This window comes from Sciurus vulgaris (assembly GCF_902686455.1).
Source record: "Sciurus vulgaris genome assembly, chromosome: 6".
Taxonomy (NCBI): domain Eukaryota; kingdom Metazoa; phylum Chordata; class Mammalia; order Rodentia; family Sciuridae; genus Sciurus; species Sciurus vulgaris.
The window spans coordinates 59,754,033-59,780,792 of NC_136466.1; the positions used below are offsets into that span (position 1 = coordinate 59,754,033).

Sequence of the window (26,760 nt, forward strand, 5' to 3'; positions counted from 1 at the left end):
CCTCTTATTCTGTGCATCACACCAAACTGGAAGTTTTATGGTTACTCATTAATAAGTCTCAGAAAACATCATTCCCAAAAAAGGTTTAAATTACTGCAGCTGCCCAATTGGATTTTATGTCTCTTTCTTAGAAAGGGCCAGAGGTAGAAACTTGTCCTTTACCTTAGAAGGCATATACTAACATACCATTGAATCCTAGAAATTTTACCACAGTATAAAGTCCCCAACGTTTTCAGGGATTTAATTCACATTCTGACGCACATAAATCTTATTAAGGTGTATGTGTAGTATTATTAGCTATGACTTCCTGTTCACCAGATCCAATCAACATGAAATGATTAATGTGGTGAAACAGTATGTTATCATATTCAATATAGAGGACATCTTGGCCCCTGTGGGACAGAGTCTTTTTTACTAAGAAATGAATTCAACATTTTTTCTTCAATGTCCCCCAAAATATATTCATTTGCTGTAATAATATATATGGAATATCAACCAAAATTGGGGGCACCATCTGATTATTTGTAGTAAATCAAGGTAATTCTTCAAATCCTCTGTCTTCATAGAATAATAGGCAAAAATAATGAGAATTTACTTTCCCTGGATCCCTCTGATACTTAATGGATAGGGGAAATTCTGAAACTCCTTCAGGAAAGCATTATTGATTTAGTTTCCAATGCTGGGGCTTCCATCAGCATTACCACCATAAGATCTCTCATTCCAATAATCATAAGACTAATGAGGGGCAGGGATGCTGTCAGTGTCTGGGTATATGCCTCCCAGTATTTAAATAATATCTGTGAGAAAGGTGAGTATAGGAATTCTTAGGCCCCACTACAAGACAAACAAGTCAAAACTTGATGCAGTTATCAGACTTCCATAAACTCTTCCTTTGACTTGCCCTCTAAATGCATTTTACTCCAGGAGACTATAGGTAAGAATTTAAATAAGACGTTAGCCACTGTATACCTTGAACGACTGCTAAAGGACTTTTGGATTAATAAATTCTACTTCCCATTTTTTCTTCACATTTATGCAACTTCCTTTTTTGGCCAGTTCTTACTCAGAATCACAAAAGGAAGAGGTTTAATTTAGTCAGATTTTTCACTGCTGTGACTAAATGATCTGACAAGCACAATTATAGAGGAGGATAGGTTTATTTGAGGGCTCACGGTTTCATAGGTCTTAGTCCGTAGAAGGCTGGCTCCATTCCTCAGGGCAGAACATCATGGCAGAGACAGAACATCATGGCCGAAGCAGCTTGCATCGTCAGGAGCAGAGAGAGAGCAACTCCACTCTCCATATACAAAATATGTACCCCAAACCCACACCCCAATTCCAATCTCCTCCAGTCACACCCTACCTCTTTAATTAATCCCATCAGGGATCAATTCACTGATTGGATTAAGACTCTAACAACCCTCTGAACCTTCTGCATTGTCTCACAAGTGAGCTTTTGGGGGACACCTCACATCCAAACTATAATAAGGTTTATGGAAAAAGTAATTGCTTTTAAAATACAGAAGGCTAAAAGTCAGGCAAGTTATGCAAGTCTATAATTCCAGCTACTTGGAAGCCTGAGGCAGGACCATATGAAGTTCAAGACCAGCCTCAACATCTTAGTGAGACCCTGTCTCAAAATAAAAACAAAAAGGGCAGGGGATTGAGTTCACTGGTAGAGTACCTCTGGGTTCAATCCACCCTAACAGAAAGAAAGAAAAAGACAGATAGTTAATATTGGTTTAATTTTTAATTTTTTTAGTTTGCTTTTTATCAGAGACAAATGAAATGGAAGTTTATGTTCTTATGTAGATTTAAAGTAATAGCAAACTTCTTTAGTGCTTAGTATATCCTAAGCATGTTAACCACTACATTGCACTTATTAAACCTCTCAGCAACTTTGTAAGGGCTATTAATGTTTTTATAACCAAGGAAACTGAGTCTCAGAGAGATTCATAATTTAGTTGGATGTAATAGAGTTACTCTAACTCAAAATTCTGTGCATTCAATTATCCTGATTGCTTCCCTTTTTCATCAGTTTTGAAAATGTTTTGTAATAGATAACACAAGGATTTATATAACCTCACTCACAGGCTTGCTTTGTAATCGAAACTATCCAAATTATTTTTAAATTCCTTCAGATAATTTGATGATCCTCCACTGCACATCTGGATGTTGTATAGGCTTTTCAGCTGGAAACACTTTCAGATATTCCAGTTGGTCACTGGTAAAATTTTGAAAGAGAGGGAAGGAAGAAAAGAAAGAGGGAGGAAGGAAGGAATAAAGGAAAATTAAAATATAGTCACTTTTACCTAGTGAGCCTGTATTTAATCTTAATATTTAATCTTTTTATCTCAATTTTCTTGCTATAAAAATTAATGTGGGGTGAGAATCTATGGGGAGATAATATTTTTATAAAATTTGCTGGAAAGAGAGCAAATGGTTACCTGTGTGGTAAACTTGGTAATCATGGCCCTAGATGCCATGATTCCCACCATAGTGCTCCTCCAACATGAATCTTATTTATTTATATTTATAGCCTCTGTTGCTTTTAAATAAAAGGATTAATGACAGTAGAGAAATATAATCATAAGCCAATATGTAATAATCATTCTAAAGTAATTCAGATTTTTTCAGTTAATAGAAAAATAATAAATAGGTTTCATGGGATCAATTTGGAAAATGCTAGCATTAACAAAGCAAACTCTTAAATTTTTAATATGAATTTATGCATTATAAACTAGCAGAAGAGAATATAGTCACAAAATTTTTGGCAAGTGAACTTTTTTTTCACTGAGCACGGATGGAACATAAGATTGGAAAACAGAACCCCTTGTCATTTTTAAATTGTACTTAAAGTTATCAATTTCCAACAATAGTCATATCCTTAGATACTAGCACAGAAAACAGCAATCATTATTAAACAAAGGGTTTTATAAGAATCTACAGACATGACTTAAGTAGAAGGAGTCATACAATAGGCCTATTATTTTACAATGTATAATCTAGGGTAGGGGCTGTTAAAGTATGAAATAAATTATTAAACAAAGGATAGTAAGATGATGGATAAAGAAATTGTGGTATATTTACACAATGGAATATTACTCAGCCATAAAGAAGAATGAAATTATGACATTTGCAGGTAAATGGATGGAACTGGAGACTATCCTGCTATGTAAAATAAGTCAATCTCAAAAAACCAAGACCAAATATTCTCTCTGATATGCAGATACTAATGGTGTGTGTGGTGGGGAAAATTGAAGTTCATTGGATTAGACGAAGGGGAGTGAAGGGAAGGAGGGGTGATGGGAAAAGGAAAGACAGTAGGATGAATAGGACATAAATTTCCTATGTTCGCATATGAATACATGACCAGTGTAACTCCACGTCATGTTCCTTTTTGGGGAGAGGGTACTAGGGATTGCATCTGGGACCTCACACATGCTAGGCAGTTGCTCTACCTCTGAACTACTCCACATCATGCTCAACCTAGGAAAGCTGAACATCATGTACACCACAAAAATGGGATCCTAATTAGAGTAAGGTGTACTCCACATATGTATAACATGTCAAAACACGCCCTACTGTCATGTATATCTAAAAGGAACAATGTTTTATAAAAGATGAAGGTACTAATAAAGTTTCAAAGGAGGGAAAGTCATATCTACCAAGGGAAACGCGTGATGGTTTTACAGAAGGCTAGGTGGCAACCATGGCCCATGAAGGATGGTTAGGAGGTAATGAATAGCCACTGATGGGAAGGAACAGCTCCAGGCATGAGCAGAGGGCCTGCAGTCTGATTTCCTGGCTGCAGTCACGTAGGCTACCTGCAAGGGTGGCAGTAAGAAATGAACTGATGGTTTTCAGGGTGAAGACAAAGTTCTGGGGAGGAAGATGGAGAGTCAGAGACTAAAAAGGAGAGGGAGTATGCAAACCTCTGGGCACACAGGGCATAGCAGAGAAATCTAAAAGAACGCCTAAGGAAAACTGAAGGCTCATTTCACCTACCTCATACTTTGGCTAAGTAAAAGGCCTAATCAAATATATTTGGATCTGAATTCTGTGTCTCCACTTGCCAATATACAGAGCCAAAGACAAGCAAGGTTCTTCTTGAAGATGTGTGTTATTCCCCAAAGAATCTTTTAGGAAAAGCAAGCAGTCTGAGAAATATTTGTTCATTGGATATATTCTGGCAGCAGACAGAAAAACCCAGAAAATATCAAACACATGCACATGCACATTATATAATTCATTCTGAAAACACTTGTAGTTTAATTGTTTTGTTATTAAACTGCCATTATGAAGTACCTATTGCTTTCTCTAGTAAACATAACGTAAAGTCATCCAAAAGGTATTTAAAATATCATAAGACAATGATAGAGTTTGTGTCCAAATAATTCTTATAGAAAATATTAACTGCTTAATTAAGTTTTACAACTTTAAGTAAGACAGATAGTTGCTAAAACACATCCCCTCATGCCTATAGCTATAAAAGAAGGTAAGTGCTCTCCTGGGTCTTGCTTGGTTCATGAACATCCTGGCTCCTGATTCTTATAAGTGATGTGGCACTCTTCTGAAATCTAGAGCTGATACATTCCACATGTAACCCCATTGCCCCTGGAAGGGAAACCTTCCTGCTAAGTCAGAGCATTTATGGAGATGCAAAAATAACAGACAACCATGTCTTTTAGAAGGCACTGATGTATCTATCTTTTACTTTCTCACAAGTGGGGAGCTTTCTTCTTCCTCCAGATGGAATTCCACAGTTTCCCAGTGAGATATATGGATCACCTAGAGTGTCTTGTGAGAAGAGCACATTCTCTATTAAAGTCATCCAATAGTCATTTGCAGCCTGACACTGCCCATAGCCACTGCCAACATACATACCACCACTCTGAGCTTTCTTAACAGCTGATGGGTTCACTTAAGACAACACATCTTCCAAACTCAGCAGCCATGGTTCCCTTTGGTTCAAATGTGCTGTGTGAAACACAACATCACGGGAGATCATATAGCTAGCAACAGTCAAATGTATCTTGATTGTCGGTGGGTCAAGGCAATAGACTGGAACATTAATTATTATAGCGTACTATAAAGCAAATTCTTGCCATTTTCCTACTCAGAATGAGCTGACAACCTGGTTAGGTTTCACCTGAGCTTGAGTCTCTGGGAGTCAAACAGGAGAAGAAACAAGATACTGCCTATCACATGTGAGGCTGCCTAGGCAGGGCCAATTCTGCTATTAGCTCAGCAATATTCAGAGAGAAAAATCAAGCAGTGTCTCTCTACTGGTGACTATTTCCTGTACTCCAAATTATGGGCTATAACACTGAAATTCTGGCAGCTTTTATATGGACAATAATTCCCCTTGAATTGTTGTTTCAGATTGAATAGAAATACATTAAATGCTATACATACCTAATTTTGTCATCTTATTTATTTTAATCAGTGCAGTACTGTCTGTCCCATTCAAGAGTGTGTGGTGTGTGTGTGTGTGTGTGTGTGTGTGTGTGTGTCTGTAAGGTAGGGCAGTGTGCTGCTTTGTTCCTGAGCGTTGATATGTCATTTTGAGAGTGGCTTCTGAGTGCAGCAGAGACTTGGTTTCAGATGGTAGTCGGAGCATCCTCAGGCTCATTAATAATGGAGGAGTCTGACCGAGCAGCTTTGCCTGCCTTTGTTTCCACTGTAGAGGAAGGGAGACATGGATCTTTCTGTTTTGCCCAATAACAACCATCCTGACAAATTCCTGCAGCTTGACGTGAAGTCTTTAATGAGGAGCCCTGCCCTTCTGCAGGCTAGCCTCGCGAGATTTCCGGGTGGGAATTATCCTGCTGCACAACACTGGCAAAACCTTGTCTACTCACAGGTAAGATCTGGGGACATATAAATCTGGGGGTCTTGTTTCTTTCTCGCTGTTTGACATTTCATTATTTGTGCAAAGGAAGGTTATAGGGAACTAAGTACAGGCAGCTCTTTCTCTTCCAACCTACCTTTTTCTAATCTCTTTATAAAATGTGTGAATTCTCCCACCCGTTCATCTCCTCCAATCACTAGCTATTCTGCCTGCCTGCATTTTAGATTTTGTATAGCCCTCATTTTACTCCCTCACTTCAGGATTTTTCAAACCAGTTGTTGTATTTGCAAATCAGGCTGTAGGGAAGACGACCCTACCTCTCTTCATCTTCTGGTGTAGCCTTGGTATAAAGCATCAGAAGCTTACAGTGCAGTTTTCCAAACCTCAGAGGCAGCTGGGGGCTTGCTTCTGCCTCACACTAGCTCCTTTCATCTATAAGGAGAGCACTTAGCACAACAATGGAAACCTACTGAGTAAAGGGGAAACATACAGGAATTCTCCATCTTGGAAAGCTGCTCCTACTGTTTCAGATACACTTATTTTCCACAGGTATCCACAGGTGTCCAGGTGGACAAGATGTACAAATCGAACCTTCAAACTTGATGCAGATCTTATTTATCTTGATCTTTGTTTGACTCTTCCTTCTTTTTGCTGACCAAAAGAGAAGAATAAAGCTATGATGAATTCCATGTGCTGGAAAAATCATAAAGGCCCTGAATGTTGCACAGCTAATGAAACAGGAATAATCTTTGTTTTAAAAAGTAAAGGCTAATGGGGTTAAGGGTTAGTCAATTTAGAAACAGGAAGAAGCATTTCATTTCAGAACAGATGTGACTGACCTACAAACCCCTGCAAGTCATTAAATCCTTTGGAGTAGTTCAAATTCCCTGAACAGAAATTTGTTTTCTTTCAAGAACAGTTGCTGCTCATGAGTCCTGGTGTAAAGTGACTCCTTTGTGGTATGTTTGTGGGCTCCTAGGGACATTTATCATGAGATCATTCAAAATCAAGCACACTCAAATGATTATGTAAGTTTTTCCTCCACCTATAAGGGTTCTAATTTATTTCCATTGTAAGGCAGCTGATTATGACAACCGACTTTGAAAATTTTTCTGCATCCATTCTTTCATCATCCTGAAACCCTTTTCACTTTCTACACACACCCATTTGTTTTGTGTTTTGTTCAAAGTTAAATGCCATGAAATACCCGCCTTTATTATTTATATCATAGAATAAAATGAATCAAAATTATTTCAGAAGATCCATGCCCCCCCATTCTATGAAATTTAGTCTGAGAAAATATAACCATTATTTTTTCTGAGGTTGAAGCACATTGAATCAACATCTTTTGTTTGATACTAGAGCTGACCTATTTCCTTCATTTGAAAGATCACAGTTTAAAACTATTGATTATTGTTCCCAAACCTGAGGAAGTGCAAATTTTTAAAAGACATATTCTCTTTTGGGCCCAGTTGGGTTCAAATAGTTATTCAAGGAAAATCCAAGGAGGTAAACTTCTGCTTCATGTGTCTCTTAATGTATGTTATTGATTCATTGTGAACTTCAAATAAACTTGGTTTAGTTATCCTTTTACCCTAAAAATAAATGTTAAATGACTTGGCGAAGGGCTATTTACCATTGGACTACTGCCTGGAGTGGAAATAAGTGATAGTAAAACAAGCACAAATTTGGGTATTGAGGTAGGTATGGCATGAACTGACTAGCAACAAATTCACTGCTTCACTTCATATTACAATAGATAAGTCTCTCCTTTGAGGGATCTTAAAATCCAATATCCATATATTTGTTGCATTAAAAAATAAGTCTCAAAGAAATGTGCATATAAAAGTCTTAAATTGTTGTAATGATACATGGAAGAAGACTCTGAATATGCCTGGTGTATTGAAGTATTTAGGTCCACAAAGTGGCCCCTGCCAAATAGATTTTAATTTAAAATCTTCAGTCTGGTGGGAAGCCATTAAAGCCAATGGGAAGAACTGGAATAGAGAATTAGAAACTTGGTTTCTTGTCTCAAATCCACAATAAGCCAGTTTATGCAATACCTATGATAAGCCTTAATCTAGGCCTCAGTATTTTCACTTGCTAAATGAGCACAAGATTTACTTAAAGTGTTTCCTTAAAAGTGAGAGAAAATAAAATTGAGAAGCAGTTTTCTGTAAGAATGGAAGAAATTTTAATAGACATATGTGTGTATATTATTATTTGCCAATATTCCAAGTCATCCTTTCATTAGAATTTAGAACACAGCAGATATACACAGTACTTCTTCTATTATTTTATACATAGTTTGGTTGGAGGTGTTTGTGTATATGGGTGGGTGAGGAATGTACTCAGGCCATCTGTCAAGCTGTGTGACTAACCCAAAGAGTAAACTTGATACCCACAAGAAAGTCTTATGAATTTCCATGGTGTCAACTAATTCTTTGGAAATACACTGCTCAGGGGCAGGGTATCTGGGATGCAGACTACATCTTGGAGCATTAAAGGACAACCTACAAACATTGCCTTCAAATAGGTGTTAATCCAATGGTTACAACAGAAACCACATAGATCCCAAATATCAAGTTCAATTCTGAAATACATATATTGGATCTATATCAATGATTTAATGTCTAATCTTTTTTAAAATTTACATACCACTTTCAGAGGAAATTTCCTAAGCCATTTTTTTACGTGTATTGACACCATCTTATAATCTGTAAAAGTAAGCACTAGGGTTCTCAGATAAGTCAGTAACCAGAGACATGGTCAATTTCTATCTAGGCATATATTCAGGTCTCCCATGTTTGCAGGGAAAACAAATATAATTTGATTCCATCACACTTATATTCTTTCTTCCTAAATACTTTCACTAGAGAAATAAAAAAAGCTTTACAGTAAATTTCACATCAGTGTAATGAATTCTTTTTTTTCCAAATTCTAATATATCTGGTTGTTAAAATGATTTTTAGGCTTGTATCAGATGAAAGCACTCAGAATTGTATTCCAAATATTTCTGCCAACTCTATAAAAGGAGGTAAAAAAGGAAAACCTGCTTTAATTTTTTAAGTGATAAAATGTACTTTTTTCAGGTATTGTAATAGGCCTCTTATTTTATTTTTCTTCTGATTTACAGCTGGACTTTGAATCTTTTCAGACTAATCTCTTAGTTATATCTTTTCCTGCCTTCTGTCACATCAGTTTCAGAATCCAGGAACATTCCAGACTAAACCTGTGAGCTGAAGCAAAAGGCCAAGGGTGAGATGCTGCTCTTCCTTAATCTCTAGGCAATGTCATTTACGAGGTTCCTTTCATAATCACCATTCTTCACTCTATTTCAGTCCTATAACTCTCTTTTTCCATTAAATTCTAATGTCCTCCTTTTTTTCTCTCACATCCTCTCTCTCTGTATTTATATTTTTTTCTCACTAGTTGCTGAACACATGTGTATGATTTCACTAAGAATATCCCTATTCTCAATTTCCTATTTACTATTTTGAAACAGCCCTCATACACAATAGTCTCCTATTTTAAGCTTTTATTAGGGAGATGTTATGGGACTTTGTAGTTGTGCACATTACCATCTAATATTAGATCGAGAACCATCATCAAGTTGCTCATGGTTTTACCTGAACATGTAAGAACATGATTTATTGAGCTATACTAAATTTATGTAGTTATGAGTTATACCGTAATTTATGTAGCTCACAGAATCCCCAACAGCATCAGAAAATTGGCTTTGAATGGTCTGAATCCAGAAACAACAATCAGATTTTTCCTCTATACTGCTCTCAATCTAGACCTGAATGCCTCACCCTAAAGTCTGCATTAAAGACACCATGCTTGTGACAATACCACATGCAGGACTCCAGAACCCTGGTTTAGTAGAAGGCAGGAGATAAGGTTCAAGAGAGGACTGGGTCAGACCACCAAGGATCTATATGCTTTGTCTAAGATTTTAAATTTTATCCTGAAAATATTAAGTAATCAGTGAAAATTTCTAAGCAAGAAAATCAAACGATTTTATCTGTGTTTCATAAAGATAAGCATTCAAGCAGTTTGAAAAACAGAACTGCTGTGGTCAATGGAGAGTTGATATTCATCTGTCTACAAACCCACACATGAAATATAAACAAAATATCTTGTTGGAATTATGATTATTATTATGATTACACTGTATATATAGATCAAAATGGGAAATTGGCTATCTTTATGATCTTGATTCTCTCAAGCCACAAATATATCTTTTTATTTATTCAATTCTTCACATGGCTTTCAATTATATCATAATTCTCCACATAGAAATTTTGTATATAGTTCACTAGATTTATATATACTTTGAGTACTTAATTGTTTTTAAGGATAGTACTTTTAAAATCATGTTTTAGAGTAATTAGTAATCTATGCCATTGATTGTTATATAGTAATTTTGAAGCCAGGAAATGTGGTAAAAATTCCTTATTTTATTTTGGATATAAATATTCCTGTGTATCATTATGTCATTTGCTAGTTTGTTTCACTATTTATAAATGTATCTCTTTTGTTTCTTCATTTTTAATTTATTGCATTACTTTGAGCTTCCATTGCAACATTATGGTGATGTGATTACTGGCATTCTTGTGTTAGTTCAAAAACTAAAATAAGCTGGACCCATGGTGGCATCCACCTGTAATCCCAATGGCTCTGGAGGCTGAGGCAGGAAGATCGAGAGTTCAAGGCCAGCCTCAGCAACTTATTGAGGCACTTAGCAACTCAGTGAGACCGTGTCTCTAAATATAATGCAAAAAAGGGCTGGAGATGTGGCTCAATGGTTAAGTGCCCCTGGGTTCAATCCTTTGTATGAACAAAACAAAACAAAACTAAAACTAAAATAAATGCTTCCAATATTTCACCATTAATAAACTGTGTCCTAGAAATGTTTTAGCCCATTCTTTTAATTAACTTAAGACAATTCTTTATTATTCCTAACTTGCTAAAATAATTTTCTTGAATATGTTTGAATATTTTCAAAATCTTTTTAACTATTGCAAAACTCTTAAGTTTTTCCTGTTAAAGTATGAATTTCATTAGTTTTCTACTATTTCACCAAATTCCTGGTAAGATATTCTTCTCTATAAATCTCCCTTATTCTGGAATGTATCATTGGTACATATTGTAGCATTTTGTTCAGAAATGTTTTATTCATAGATTTTTGCAGTTATGTTTAGAAAATTGGCTTGGAATTTTCTTTCACTTACTGTTCCTATCTCAACTTTATACCAAATTCACTAAGTGAGCTGAGGAGTACTCTGGTTTTCCTATTTTGGGGAATAATTTAAGAAGGATATTAGCGATAGTGTTTTACGAATCTGTTTTCAGAACATGACTGCAAAACTCTTTGCTTTGATGTTCTAAAGTTTGTGTGTGTGGGTGCAGTGGATTTTAAACTATTGATTCAAATAGTCATATTATCATTAGCTTCTTAATATTTTCTTTTCTTAATTAAGGTGAGTAAGTTTATATTATATAAGAAATCACCTAATCACGTGTAAGTTTTTAAAGCTTCTCAGATCACCCACTGACTTGGGAGACTGAGGCAGAAGGATTGTAAGTTTGTCAAGGCTATAGCCTTGACAACTAGAAAGACACTGTCTCAAAATAAAGAATAAAAAATTAAAAGGTCTGGGGATGTAGCTCAGTATAAAACTTGCCCCCGCCCCAGGTTCAATTCCCAGTACCATTTAAGAAAAAAAGAGTTGTTCAGATTGTTTTCTTTTTATAGTCACTATTTATTATTTTATATTTGTTCTGGAGGCTCTGGGAGTCAAACCCAGGACCTCACGCATGCTAGGCAAGCACTCTAACCCTGAGCTACGTCTGCAGCCCCCTGTTGTTTCTCTATCTCCACTCTTTGATTTCGTATTCCCATTATATCTCTAACCCAGAGTCACTTGTGTCAGAATTGATTTTCCTGATCAGAATTGCTAGAGACTCTTTTAATTTGTTGGTCTTTTCAAAATGATTGCTTTGAACATTGTCCGTTCTCTTCCTTGTATAACTGAAGTTATTCTATTTATTATTTATTTCTGCTTCATATTATTTCAATTTGACTGGTTTCTTAGATTTACTCTGGTATTTCACCGGAAGCCTTTAAATGGATGCTTACTAAACAATTAATTTTCTCATTTTCCTTTTATAATCAAGCATATTTGCCCATAATAGTCCCTTAAAATACTCTTTCGGCTCCATACAACAATTTTGAAATGGAACATTTTTCACTTTCATCCATCTTAAATTTTAGAATTTCAATTATTGTAACTTTAAAATGTATTTTTAAAATGTCTACAAAATTTGGTACTCGAAGGTACCTTCTCGATGATTTCTAGATTTATAACTAAATTGTTATAGTCAAAGAGGATGAGCAATATAATACTGAGTCACTGTAATTTCTTTTAGAGCCTAACACACTACCAAATATTTTGAAACATTTCAATGTATATTTAAAAATGAAATATTTTTGCTTTCTTAATAAATATATCCATATATGTCACTCCATCAAACCTGTTCATTTATTGTGCAAATCATCTTTATCTTTAATAATTGTTTTGCATGCTTGATAAAAATCACATATATATATAAATAATCATAATTCAGGTTGTGCTTTATAAATGTTATTTTTTTTAGATGATACAAATTTAGACTTATATTTTACTGGTGATGTCAAATTTTATTCATTTTCTTGCAATCTTTATATCTAACAAAGAATGTTGCTGTAAGTCTATTTTGTCTAAAATGTTATTATATATTATAATAGCATTATTATATTATATAATTATATATTATATGTCATATATTATATATAATGCAATATATAATATGACATGTGATGTATAATATATATGAACATCTCTTTGCTTATACTATATAACCTGTGTTAGTTAGTAAGGCTAAGTTATACTGTGGGAAAAAATTTATGTAAGTTCTTACTGAATTACCACAGTAAGAGTATCTCTCATTCATACCACATATAATGAGGTTCATACAGGGGTCCCAGGAGGCTCATTTCCAAATGGAATTCAAGCCTTCCTTCTCAAGGCTCTATAGTATTGAAATCTCTAGTAGGCTTATTGATAGGAAAGGGAGAATTTTGCTTGGGATTTTAATGGTCAAGTCAAAGTCTGATTAGTCACATCATAATCCAACTGTCATGTATTCTTGAAGAAATGTATTTACTGATATTATAGTTAGGTTTATCATCATCTCGTTCTGTTAAATATGTAGACCATGTATTTATATAATGATAAATAAGACTCCATATATATATATATACACACATATATATCTTACACAAATATGTAAGTATATAAATATGCATATGAGTACAGTATCATCTCCTACATCGAGAACCTTCATCTCTCCTTAGAAATAACAATCCCAAGGTCAACCAGTCACTACACCTAGCATGCCCCCTCATACCATTCTATAAACTAACTATGGTAGAAATAGGATTAATATGGTAATCTCTTCCTTTCTCAAGAGGAAAAATGAGAGAAACACTTATTTCTCTGATTTCATCTCTTTCTTGTTTTAAAACAACACTCTGAGTTTTGTAATAAATGTACGTAAATGTTCTGACTAGTTACAAGTCTCTCTCCTAAAGTTTTAGACCTTCCAAATGGCCACAGGTAGTATTATACCAAATGTTTGCACTGTATAATATGCATGACTGGCATTCCATTTTCCAGTGTCACTTGCATCCCCTTCCACCTCTTGACTACTAAGCTAATGCCACACAATTGTGGAATTTCAAACTCTGACTTCCTGGTCTACCCTGTGATGACAATAAGCCACATTCATGAGGAGTCGGAGATGAGAAGATGGTTTTTGAAGGATGCTGTGACCCAGAACTTCAGATGGTTTCATTTTATATTTCTGCCATCTCAGAACCATTGCCTACAAAGTCACCAAAAAAGAAATGGAAAGGAAAGTAAGAGCAGAAGGAGGAGGAGGAATGGGAGGAGAGGAGGGAGAAAGGAGAAAGGGAAAGGAGGAAGAAGTGAGGAAAGTGAGCCCAAAATCTTGTGGGAGATTTCAGGGACCGTCTTGGGAGTGTTCTGTATTGATTTTTTCTACATGCCCCGTTCTACCTTCAGGACAACCCCATGTGCTCAGGAAGGGGAAACAAGATTGGTGAGCATTTAGCCAGTCACTCCCACACCCAGCTCTCACTGTTTACATTTTCCTCCTATATTTTTTATAGTCTTTCACACTCATACTGAGTCCTTATATTTTATGTATATCTTTTGCAAATATTATATTATTGAATTTATTTTTTAAAAAATCTGATCTGACAACCTCTGTCGCTTCCATAGGGAGCTTGGTCTGTTCTCATTTAATATGATTATTCATACAGTTTTCTTTTTTATTTTCTTGTTATATTTCATCTATAGTCTTTCATTTTTCCTACTCTGCTTAAAGATTGATCAACTTCCTTTATTTTTTCCTACTGCTCCATTGATTTAAAAGTTATATATTCTTTCTCTATATTTAGTGTTAGCACTCTGCTCTCACTGAAATTATCTCCTCATATACCCCAATCAAATATCTGTTAAAATGATCACTATACAGTATTTTAGTTTCTTATTTTAAAAGTCACAGATTAGCAAATATTCTTTCTTCCATTTTGCCATAAATTTATCAATTTTCTTTCTTTTCCTTTTATTTTTCTCAGCATTTCTTCTTGTATAATAATCTTTTATTCTATTACCATATTTCTTCTTCATGAACAACATTTTTTTAGAGGTTCTTTCCTTAATGGCCTGTTTGCTTTTTGTCTTTGTCTTTGAATGTCTTTCTATTTTGGTGTCTTTATTAAATGACACTTTACTTGAATATTAAAAGTATAATGATTAGCTGTTTAAAGAACACGGGAACAATCATGGTTTGATACAGTGAAGTCTAAATAAAGTTTTAAGCGTCTCTTTCCTTAAGTGTTTTAAAGTTTATTTTATTTCAGAATCCATCTGATTTAAACAATGGAATTTCTCTTGAATTTTTCTCTGGTAAATGTATTCTATCCAGAAGGTTGAATAGAGTACAAGGCTGGAGTTGGATATGTACATTTTATTTTCTTAAAGCTACTTAAAAATATTGAAGTACAAATGAATCTCAACCATAACTAGTACTCTTTAAATCCTGCCATCCAACCATAACTATTATTCTTTAAATTCTGCCATCTAATTTTTTTTTTTTTTATTTTTTCAGTTCTAGAGATTGAACCCAGGGCCTCACACATGCTAGACAGGTACTCTATTTCTGAACTACAATCCCAGCCCAGGAGTGCAGGTGCACACACACACTTTTTAAAAATTTTATAGTGAGGCAGGGTCTTCATAAGTTGCCCAGGCTGGCCTAGAACTTACAATCCTCTTGCCTCAGCCTTGCAAGTCACTGCAATTATAGGTGTGCATCACCACACCCAACCTCCATCAAATTCTTAATAAAGTTAAGTTGTACTTTCCCTTGACATGTCTTTCACACATAAAATTGATACTCAGAGTAAAACTTAATGACAACTGATCTAAGATGAAACTCAAAACTTTCAAGATATACGGTCTAGAAATTGGACTTGAATGTTCTTTAGAATGTGTATCTGTGTATCTCTGATTATTTTGCTATATATCAGTTTTTCTAAGTCTATAGGCATTGTCATTGTATGTGTAATTTTTTCATGAGCCCCAAACTTTATTTTCTTTATTGTAGAGCTTTCTTATTTAGGAAGCTCAAGCAACAGTTCAGCAAGCAAGTAACCTAACAAAGCCAATTTGTCAACGTCAGAAGAATTATCCCTCTTCAGAAATGATCAAAGATGTCTAGACTTGAAGAAAAAAAATTGAGTCAGAATTATGCTAAGCTCAAACAATCTAAATTTCTTATCAAATTGTTCTTTGCTCAATTCAGAAACATTACTTATAAAGTCATCCATCTCTAAGATAAACACAAGTCAAGAGGGTTTATTATTTTATTGCACACTGTGGTGTAAAAGAATATAAATTGACTTTGAGCAGACCAAAAGTCTATTAAAGTCAGAAAGAATCTCCAAGTTGATCTCTAAGTATGTGAAAAATGCATGGATTAAGAGAGGGAAACTCAACACCAAAGAGAATGTGAATGGTGTATCTAGATGATTTTTTTCTTTACCTACCACCCATTTCAGAATGAAATTATATGTAATACTAGTTTACAGCTGTAGCATATATGTATTTTTAATATTTAATTTAAATATATAAAATATATATTTAACATATATATATTTATGCTAGTAGATGCTGAAGGCATTAATATATTGATCATCACGAATATGACTGAGAGGAAATAATTGTACTGAATTCTGCTTAGGAATGTTTTGATATGTGAAACCCATTAATTGAAATGGTGCTGTCAATTAAGGAAGTGGGTCACCAGTTTTTAAATGGTTCAAGTTATTTGAAAATGAACTTATGTGAGATTTCTTTACCTTGGTGCCCCATGGTAAATACAGCATTATTCTATAGGCTTTTTTGTTTCATCTCAATTTATGTTTAGACAGTGAATAAATTCTAATTTAAAAAGCTTTTGTCTTCATATCTTTGTCACTCTGAAGGGGGAAAAATCTAATCAAAGCAAAATTCCGAAAGACAAACTAGACAAAGAAAGGCAGGCATTATGTGATTCCACTTATATAAATGACAAAATTAACCTCTGCTGTTAGAATTTGGGATGACTGGACATGCCAACGTGACAAGCTGGGAAATGAGCAGAAAATGTGCCGCTGACATCCAACTCCTTGCTCTGGATGTGGAACTGGATTTATTGGGTTTGTGAAAATTTATTGAGATGCACATTTCTCATATGTGTACTTCTGCATGTACACATTGTGCTTCATTGAAAACTTTTTTTATCTGAAAGTCAGTATGTGAGCCATCTAGCAGACTGGTGGTCTGTAGACACATAGAAAAGTACCATGATAAGTTGGACTAGTCCTCAAAGCTGCCTAAAATAGGATCCAAGAGAGCACTTTTAAGTCCAAATCATATCTATTAAATGTCTTTTAATCTTGACTTTACTGGATTAATACAACCATGTTAAATATTAATTTTATTGGTCATGGAATGCACAGAGGGATATGAAATGTCATGAAATCAAAATCCAAGTAAGCTGGAAAAATTGCCTTTGTTCAGAATTCTACTAGATGAATTAAAGAACAATATTCTTCCTCTGTAGTTATAAAATAGCATTTAAATGAATATTAACCCAGAACAAGATCACATGCAAGAAAAGAATTCAATTAGTGGTAAGATTCTAAGACCAAATAGGTACCAGATCCCTTTCTCATTCATTAGCCTGATCTCTTGGGTTTCTAGGCAGAATCAGCAAATTTTCAGGTCCAGTTATCTGAATTGCACTTTCTACCACCAGGAGGCCATTTATTAGAGACATCTTGTCTCTTTATTTCCTAACAGAGAGAAAAGAAGACTATAGGTGCTCAACGAATTAAGGGATCGAGCAGGGAGGGCTCTGTTGCTGCCGATAGCCCTCCACCCTCCATGTCCTCAGTCATGAAGAATAATCCACTCTATGGGGACTTAAGTTTGGAGGAAGCTATGGAAGAAAGAAAAAAGAACCCTTCATGGACCATTGAGGAATATGATAAACGTTCCCTGCACACAAACCTCTCCGGACATCTGAAGGTACTTAAGACTAAGAAACATCTTCATTTGATGAGGGGGATCAATTAAATAACCCTTAAAGTGTTAGCAAGGTGACAGGCATTCTTTACTAGACGTAGAATCTCCAGGTTTCAGATTATTTGGGCCTCTGGCTTTGCTTTTTTCCTTCTGGTCAATATCTGTGTTTACCTGTGTTGAGTTTTACAATTTCAGTCATGACTGGCATCTGTGCAATGTAGAGAAGAAAAAAAAAAACAATGTGGCATAGAACAAAGATTTTTCTGGGAAGGTAAAGGTTTTTAAAAATTAAATTGTAAGATTGTCTGTTTTCTCCTAGTTTGTAACCATTTGTGTTCATGAACATTTAAGAATTTATTTCCTCCCCTGTATTTATTTAAAAATATTTAGTAAGTTCTGTGTCTTAGGTACTAGGCAAGGGAGTTCTTAACAAAGATCATTTCATTTCAAGCCCACCCCATGATTTAAGATTTATATTTTGGTCATTTTCCTGTGTCTCAGTAACAAAACGAAACAAAACAAAAACATTTCAACACGGCAAAAGTATGCAATGAACTCATTCACCCAGCTTAAACCCAACTTAAGTTTTTTTTTCTTTCTTTCTTTTTTTTTTTTTTTCCCTACCCTGATGTCACCCACACACAGAAGACTTAGAAATGCCTGAAAAGCAGAGAGGGTGGCCCTCTGTTTTCTGAAAGGACTGGATTCCTAACCAGCCTTGACTTGTCTTCATATGCCTTAGGCCAGTGAAGCCCAACATTTTCCAAGTACCTTTCATTGAAAAATGTGTATCTGTTCCAAGCCTCGTACCTGAAGTACCTGAGGCTTTTTTTTTTTTTTTTTTTTTTTTTTTTCTTTTGAAGGGGATAGTACCATATCCCCTTAAGTCCTACCCACACTTTCAAAAATCTCAGATAAGCTCTCCTTGAAATACCTTCTGGTCCAAAATCTTTGATGTTTTTTAACATATAAGATTGAATCTCTCTCTTCATTCCTATAGCTTCTTTCCCAAGACATTTCCAAAGCAGTTGCTCCCCAATAATTGTACATATCTTTTCTTTTTCCCTTTTTTTTTTTTTTTTTTTTTTAAATCTTGTGTTTCTTATCAGGAGACAAAAGATCAGGACTTCTAAGTCTTCTGTTAAAAAAAAGTATTTATTTCACAGATTTCCAAACATTTCTTGGCCATATGCTCTTGTTCATATCTGTTATTTACATTCATGAAAAGGGAACAAACTGTAGAGATGAATTTTAGGTCCCTGCTCTCAAAAAGTTCATCTAACTAAGCAAACTAACCAACTCTAACTATAGAACAAGACACAGCAGGATGACTGGGATCATAGTTAGAAGCGCTGAGAAGATTTGGTAAGGCAAAAAAAATCAGCTCTAATCATAAAAAAGGCTTTGTGACAAAGTTAATTTTTGTCGAACTTGAAGCATATATGAAATTCCAAAAGATGGGGATAGTTTGCATGAGTGGGGAGGCTCTTCTGCCTGGAGCAGCAAGAACAAAGGCAGAAATACAGGAAAGTGAGATCACTTGTGCAAAGAGTAGGGAATCCAGTTTTGCTAGATCCCTGGGCTATGTAGCAGAATGGTGCAGAATTAATGAAGAATTAAGACAAAAAGAAAATGTTTAAGAGTAGGAGAGAGCAGGAATAGGGAAACATTGATGGAGCGGTACTCAGCTGCAGCTGAACAGGAGACCCAATCTGTGGTGGGCTGTTATTCACAGAAGGCAGACAACTGCAGATCACCATTAAGTAGCATATGTTTCAAAAAGCCAGAAGAAAGGATTCTGATCGATTTCAATGATAAAGAAATATAAATGTTTGAGGAGATAAATGTGGTGAATCTGTTTTAAACAAGGTGTTTGATGAACAACTTTAATTTTTAGAAAGTTTTAAAAAGCTCGAATGTTAGTCTAAGGAAATGGAAGATTATTGGCAATAAAGAGGAATTTGTTAGGCTGAACAATTATGTGAATTATATGAGGGAAGATGAAGCATAAACATAATGAACACATTGTTTTGCTGAAACCAACATCCCTGCCACACCCTGATAGTCCTCTGTGCACATGCACTCTCCGCCCTCAGGCCTATGCACAGACCTCAGGCTGATATTCTACAGCACTAACTTCCTGTGGGAAGCTTCTGGAAGCCATTGCTTCTGTTTACATTAGAATTTCTTCCTATACCTCTTAATTTAACTTTTAAAAATCAGCACTCTATCCTTATTTCTTATTTAGTAAACAGGGTCCCTAACTTCTTTTCTGAAACCTTGACATCATTTATGTCAAGGTACCGGAAGCCATGCCTCTTTTGTTTAATTGCTAAGATTTTTTTAAGTCAGGAAAGAGAAAAGAAGTCTTGCATTTAATTACCAAGGCAAGCCAGAAGCAGAAGGTAAGAAGAGATAGTCTCCATGATGGAAGCTTTTAATGGACAACAGAGCCATTAAACGTGGCACAATGCAGAGCTCTGATTAGGACTCAAATAAGATGAAAGATAAGAATTATGTTGACAAATATTTTTATATATCAATATCCTTATACACTTGTCCTTCAAATTGTATTGAAGTATTTGAGCATTTCTAAGACTAGGAAGTTCAACCTTCTAATGGTGTAATGGAAGAGATATAATGCCATTGCCAGATGCATGCATGTTCCTCTCCTAGCCATGCACACGTAAGTCTGAAGCTAGTTCAGCGAACCTGGAGGCTGACAGCTGTGGAAGCCAGTGGTGCCACACTTCAGTTGACAAGTCCACTGAAACTGGAAAGGCAGGGAGAGGGTGGGCAGGTTGCTTCCTGCCCTGACAAGCATCCAGGTGAAAAATAATGAGACCTGGAGTGACTCTGTGCAAGCTGCAGTTCAGCTTTCCCTGTAAATTTGTTGCATGCTTACTAGATGCTTGGTATAGACACTGAATCAGCAGCACTGAAACAGCAGAGGAAAAGAGAAAAAATGTAATTTTTCAAATGTATGGACAGTAGAGTTTGGAGGTGATTTATTGGATGTTGCAGAGCAGGTTCCCTTGAAGATAATTCTCTGGGACTGAGAGGAACATGAAGCCAGTGAAACAGAAACACAACTAGAGAATAGGAACCCACGTGAGAAAGGAAATATTAGGTCTTTTCTCTTAGAAGGTCAAATGGTTGAAAAATTTCTGTAAGCCAAACATGCTGCAGCCCTCTACAAGGGATACCAACAGGTTGAAAATCACAGAATGGACTCTTGACATTTAATCTTATTGCCATGGAAATCAGCTTCTGGATTTACTGAACGAGCTCACCAAACATGCTTATCCCTGCCATGCAGACAAAATCAAACCCCTAAAGTTCATCTAAAGCAAGGAATTTTAATTCTATTTCAACTCACTAACCTGATTTACACATACTTATAAGATATAAAAAACACTAAATTGGCTAAAAGATGACAGAAATTCTGTGGTGTTTCTAAACCTCTGATGTGAGCAATTTAATAAAGAAATTGTTCAGGTCTCCTAATGAATTGCCATGCAGAACTACAGATTAGCTGCAGAATCCCTGGTTGGCCAGGAGGCTAAGTGGGCTTCTCTGACATTCAGGGAAGCCAAGCCTTTCTTGCTCAAGCTGTGTCACCTAAACTTCACCCAGGATAGCCTTACTATGGACCTTCAGGATCTCTGACAATGTCTTGTTCGATTTCAGTCTGTATCACTGATTGGTCACTGATTGATGATATTCTCTGTGTAATTTTCTTTTAGGAAAATCCTAATGACCTACGATTTTGGCTGGGAGATATGTACACACCCGGTTTTGACACCTTATTGAAAAAAAAAAAGAAACGTGAAAAGCGATCAAAATTATGTCGCATGGGTCTAATTTTACTCCTCGTCACTTCCATCTTGGTTACCATAGTGACTATCAGCTCTCTTTTCACCTAAAGAAACTGCCACTGAGTCACTTCGAATGTCTTAAAAAGCTTTCTAAATGTTTGCCAGAAAAACATGTTCATGTGTATAATGTACTGTTGACTGTGTGATTAAATGTAATTGTCTTGTAGAATGTGAATGTTGTTTGTGACATGCTGGCTTCTCTGCTTTCTTCTGTGAAACCTGTGTACAAATTCCAGCTTGTGCTTTGTCCTTAGAGAAGTAGTAATTCTGAGGATGAAACCATAGAAAAGTCACTATAGGGCAACCAAAATTAATCATTTCAAAAGAGAGTGAAACAGCATTGAGTATCAGCAGTTTTGTCTCAATACTCAAGTCAAATTCATCTTGCTTTTAAAATACCAGTAACCCCCCCACCCCATTCTCCTGTAGGTACAAGGGAAGTTTGAGTCACTCATTTTTAAAACAAGGTGGTGATAGGGTGGAGACTTTGTTCAAACCTATTCTTGTTTCCCAGTAATCAGTTATAATGACTCCGTTTCATATTGCCACTTTAGCAAAACTAAACTTGGACAGACTATAGATAGTTAATTATGTTTAATACAGTTGTGCTTATTAAGTGATCTGAATGGGCTAGTGTGACCCCTGGTGGCAGTCAGTGAGTATATGTCTTCAACCATGACCTAGGTTGTGGGGACCCTAGAAAAGCAGGAATACTGCCAAAAGAAGAGGCTTTGAAGCCTAATTGCAGTTTACTAACTGTTGGGCCTTAAGCAACATATTCTCTGAGAGAATGGTTAACACCATTCCCTAAGGACTGTAACAGAGCTTCCCTAAGGACTATGTAAGAAATGCAAGTAAGAAGGACTCCTGGCTCCTAATATCTAGTTGCTTAATTAAAGGTATTGCCATTACTGATTTGTGCTAAGTGGCAGACCCAGTTCACCTTCCAGTGCCTACAGATACTTGGAGACAGGTTCAGGAATCTGACAGTCAAGTCATCTTGCTCCCTTCCTCCTGCAACACCCTTCCCTCAGGCCCTCATCCCTACTCCTTTCTCTTCTTTAAAAAACCCACCCAAACGCTTTCATGTGTATGAAAACAAAAGAGGGGTTTTCTCCTCTCAATTAAATAAAGCCAGCTTTCATCCTTTGATATTGCCATATTATTTTGCTATTTTCTTTAAGGGTACTTGAAAAGAGTACATTAAAGTGCAGCTTTACTGGACAATAAAATCATTGTGCACAAAGTATTGTCTTATGGTCTTTGTAGCCCTTGGCTTCCCATTCCTCCTCTCCTCCATGGTGGGTTATAGTCCAATGTAGGACTGAACGACAGGAGAAAGGAAGGTCCTGGGCTTCTCTCGAGGGCAGGCCCACTCTCACTGGGGGCACCTCTTTGACACCTTTGGTTATCTCTTGGTCTTCAAAGTTTGCCTGCCCAATGTTTACCTCTAAGGAATTAAAAATGCATTTAGGTCTCTTCCTTGTGTGGAAAACATTTGTGCCGTATCCAGTTATGTATGGCTGTCTGAGACAACATCCAGGTAAGAATTGCAAAAGCCCCAAGCAGGAGTAACTATGAAAGTGTGAAGCCTGCTTTCCTGAGTTCCTGGCCTCCCCTGCCCCATCTCAATACCTCATTTATATTCGCAACCAAGCACTAAGAATTTTTCCACACTTCCTAGCCCTTCTCCACTCTAATTTATGATAATATCCATCATTTCTTTTTCAGCATGAGTGAATTTATTACTGTACCGTTGCCACAAAACCAATCTTCATTTTTAGCCTTCAGTGTAACCATGAAGTCAAAATATGGTATTGTCCCTCACTGAATTAATGTTCTACATCTACACATGCTAGATAGACACACAAATGGAGTGTGTCCCTGTCTGCACACAAAACCATACCTTGAATGGAGTTCTGATTCCCCTTCAGTATGAGTTTTTGTACAATGACTTAAGCAGTAAAAGCATAAGGTCATAGAGAGTACAGAGTGGTGTATCTAAACAGGCTCCTTTTCACATCTGCACCTTCTTGAGTCTCTGGTCCAGATTCAATGAACAAATGTTTATAAAGCATTTAAATACAATTCTAGGCACATGCCAGAGTCAACAAATAATAACAATTATTACCTTCAGCAGTATTTTAGCCACTTTTTAAAAGAAAAATCTGAGTTCCATCAATTCTTATGTAATAATAATTTAGTTGCAAATAATAATCTTCCCCAGATTCTTTGGAAGGCACAACCCCCCCCCCATTATTATTATTATTTATTTTTTTTGCTTTTATTTTGTATATTAGGTTTGTGTGCAGAAGACCTAAAAAAAAAGTTTAAATTTTCTAGAGGAAAAACAAATTCCAGTTGTGCAGACTGTTTTCAAATGCTGCTTTCAGATTTAACAGAAAGATTGAATTTTTTTCCTTATAATCCGTTAATGGCCTTTCTGATTATATTCATGTTGCTGTCACCTACTGGAGAATTTAGTGAGTGGAACACAGAAAGGGGTGGTCTGTGGCTGCTCCATTTATTTGGAGTGCTCTCCTGCCATCTTGTGGTCATGTTTACTATGCCTGGCTTTAGACCTTCAAAGAACATTTGACCAAAAGGACATTTTGCACTTCAGGCCTAATTATGCTTCTCTGATTCGGATCAGTGTAATGGGGTGGAAAACAGCTCCTGTCTGCTCTTTGCAGTCACTAGTTTTGATGCTCTTTCTTCTTGAAAAAAGAGATGTGACTGGCCATGAATCACACTGACACGAAGTCAGAGGTGAAACTTGAACGTCAACTCTTGACTCTACTACAGTTCATATCCTAAAGTAGAAGATGAATGCCTCCTTAGAGATTGACCCATTCCTTGTCTTTTTAGATGAGCCAAGGTTTTAGGAATATTGAATGATGTACTGCTTGTTTCAGACATCACAAAGTCTTCTGAATTTCTACCTTGGTAGCTCTCTGTATTGAAAAGTTTTTAAATAATTGTTTTTTGATTCCTCTTCTTCCTATACCCATTGTTTGATACTAATTTCCAAATCCTCTCATTAAGTAATTGAATAACTATAAATATGACACGTATGAGAAATAATTTTTTAGAAACTGTAAATAGGGCCATTAAATGTCAACTCCTCTAAGGTTTCTACTTCCACACCCATAGTCTAATAGCCTGTGTGCTTTTTAGAGGAAAGATAACTGTTTTGGTTCCTTCCAAATATTCACTTAGTCTAGGCTCTGGCTCAACTTGAGGTGAGAATATTCAACCAAAGGGAACAGCTTCAGAGATGGAGCCCAGCTTTCCGCCAGAGAAGTTGTTCTGCTCTCATTTTATGGACAGGGTGACTCATATACCTGATCAAATTTCCGTCCCTTTGCAGACTGCTGGAAAAACTCAGGAAAAACAGACCCTGTCTTCTGTAGGGAATGTGTAGGACTTGCTCCTGTGCCTCCTGTCCCATCTACATTCCTAGCTATTTCATAATCTCCCCTTAGCCTCATCTTTCTCCCTGCCTCAAATATATGGCATCTCCTACTGCTCTATACCTTCAGCCTATTGAAATGATGCAGAGTATATAAAGATATGTAAGGTATACAGAGAATTGCATAGATACAGACAGAATGCATATTTACACCTACAAAAACCAAGTACAAAAGGCTGTCATTCAAAAGGAAAAATGAAATAAAAATGTGCATTTCAAATAAGCATGTTATTTTTATATAAAATGTTCAAAAATTAGATTTCTTTAGCTGGAAGAAAAAGACTCAAGACTTACACACTTTTACCCATACTATTCTTAGTGTTTTTAAGTTCCCGGCAAAAAGAGGGGCAGAGTTCTTCTAAGGCTAATGAAATTGTTTGTCTCAGTAAGGAAAAAATTATTAAAATCCTTTACATTTGCATTAGTTTCAAGGTGGGGAAAATACTGGTGAGAGAATTACTTGAATAATAAAACAATGCCTTGTCTGGATTTGAACAGTGGCCCAGCATTATTCAAAACTATCTGTCAGTATAAATGAAACAGCAGTTAACAAAACTTCTGTCTAAACATGCATTATTTTAAAGGCAGAGACACTCAGAATCAACACTTAATAGTTAGAATAGTTTCACTCTTCCTGCTGCCAGTTTTCTTTTTTAGTATAAAGATCACAAACTCTTCCATGAATTCTAAACACAGTAAAAATCAACAGCAAAGTATTATTTTGCTTATCTTTAAGGTAAGTGCCCAAATTTTAGAGCCATTCCCAAGTTATTCAGAAAGATTTTTGACAAAGACTTTGTCCTTGACCTAACTCTACTCAGTCCTCTTAGTCTTCTTTCTGGCTAGGTCCTGGGTCTTGGGCTCTGCACTTTTTGGCTTATTCCAGATTTAGCAAGCATCCTAAGATACCTTTTATAAATTCCATCTACCAGTGCCTAACTTTGACCCTTAACCCTAAGTCCTCACTTTTCCTTATGGTATAGTTGAACCTGATCCCTCTCCCCTTCTTCAAAACTCCAAGTATCCTTCTGAATAAAGTCTCCCTTGCTCTCTTCACAAGTGTAGTATTTAGTGTAGTATTCCTCTTATTCCCCCCTCTCTCTTTCTACACACACACACACACACACACACACACACATACACATATATATATATATATATATACTCATGTTCTTCTGTCCCGGAGTCAAGAAGTTAATACAGAAAATGCATGATTTAAATAAACAGTCATTCTTCAGAATGCCAGTAAACTTGTAAGTCACAAGTTTGTACCATTTTGTTTATATTCAAATTAACTTCTTTGTAATGTGAAAACACACCTAGACTCACTGATTAAGAATATTCACAAAGTACTTTTTCTCATTAAATACTGTTGAAAGAATGACTTCTGCCTATCACAGTTTTCCAGAGCCTAGTGTCTGATTTCTCCATCTTTGACTTAGATTATCCCTAATTAGCTGTCAGCCCCAAGAAGCCCAGCTCCTCTAGAGTTTAGTCAGGAGCCTGCTGCAGAGGAATTGACAGCAAACCCACGTGCAAGAAAAGCTAAAGGCCACACCTCAATCGTCCCCATCAGCATCACAGCCTACTGGGACTAAGCCCTCCAATGTCCAATCTCCCGTCCTGCCTGGGAAGACACCAAGACACAGTTGCCCAACAGAATTTGCTGGTGAACTTTTCCCATAATTGTACACTATGCCTTTAAAAAATGCATCTTCCTTAATTTCCACTAGCCAAACACTGTGAGTTTCACCTTGACCAAGAAATGTGTGTGTGTGTGTGTGTGTGTGTGTGTGTGTGTGTGTGTGTGTGTTTAAAAAGCAGGAAGTACCATTTTTAATTTCTCAGTAT

The 26,760-nt window shown here is 36.1% G+C and overlaps 1 protein-coding gene across 1 annotated transcript; it reads left to right on the forward strand.

Moving 5' to 3' along the window:
* The first annotated feature begins 5,626 nt into the window (after positions 1-5,626).
* MINAR2 (membrane integral NOTCH2 associated receptor 2) lies at positions 5,627-22,689 on the forward strand. The gene is made up of 3 exons (XM_079145993.1): positions 5,627-5,866; positions 17,335-17,562; positions 21,306-22,689. Exons 1-3 carry the CDS (start codon positions 5,702-5,704, stop codon positions 21,483-21,485), a joined length of 573 nt encoding a protein of 190 aa, XP_079002119.1. The 5' UTR covers positions 5,627-5,701; the 3' UTR covers positions 21,486-22,689.
* Positions 22,690-26,760: the final 4,071 nt, after the last annotated feature.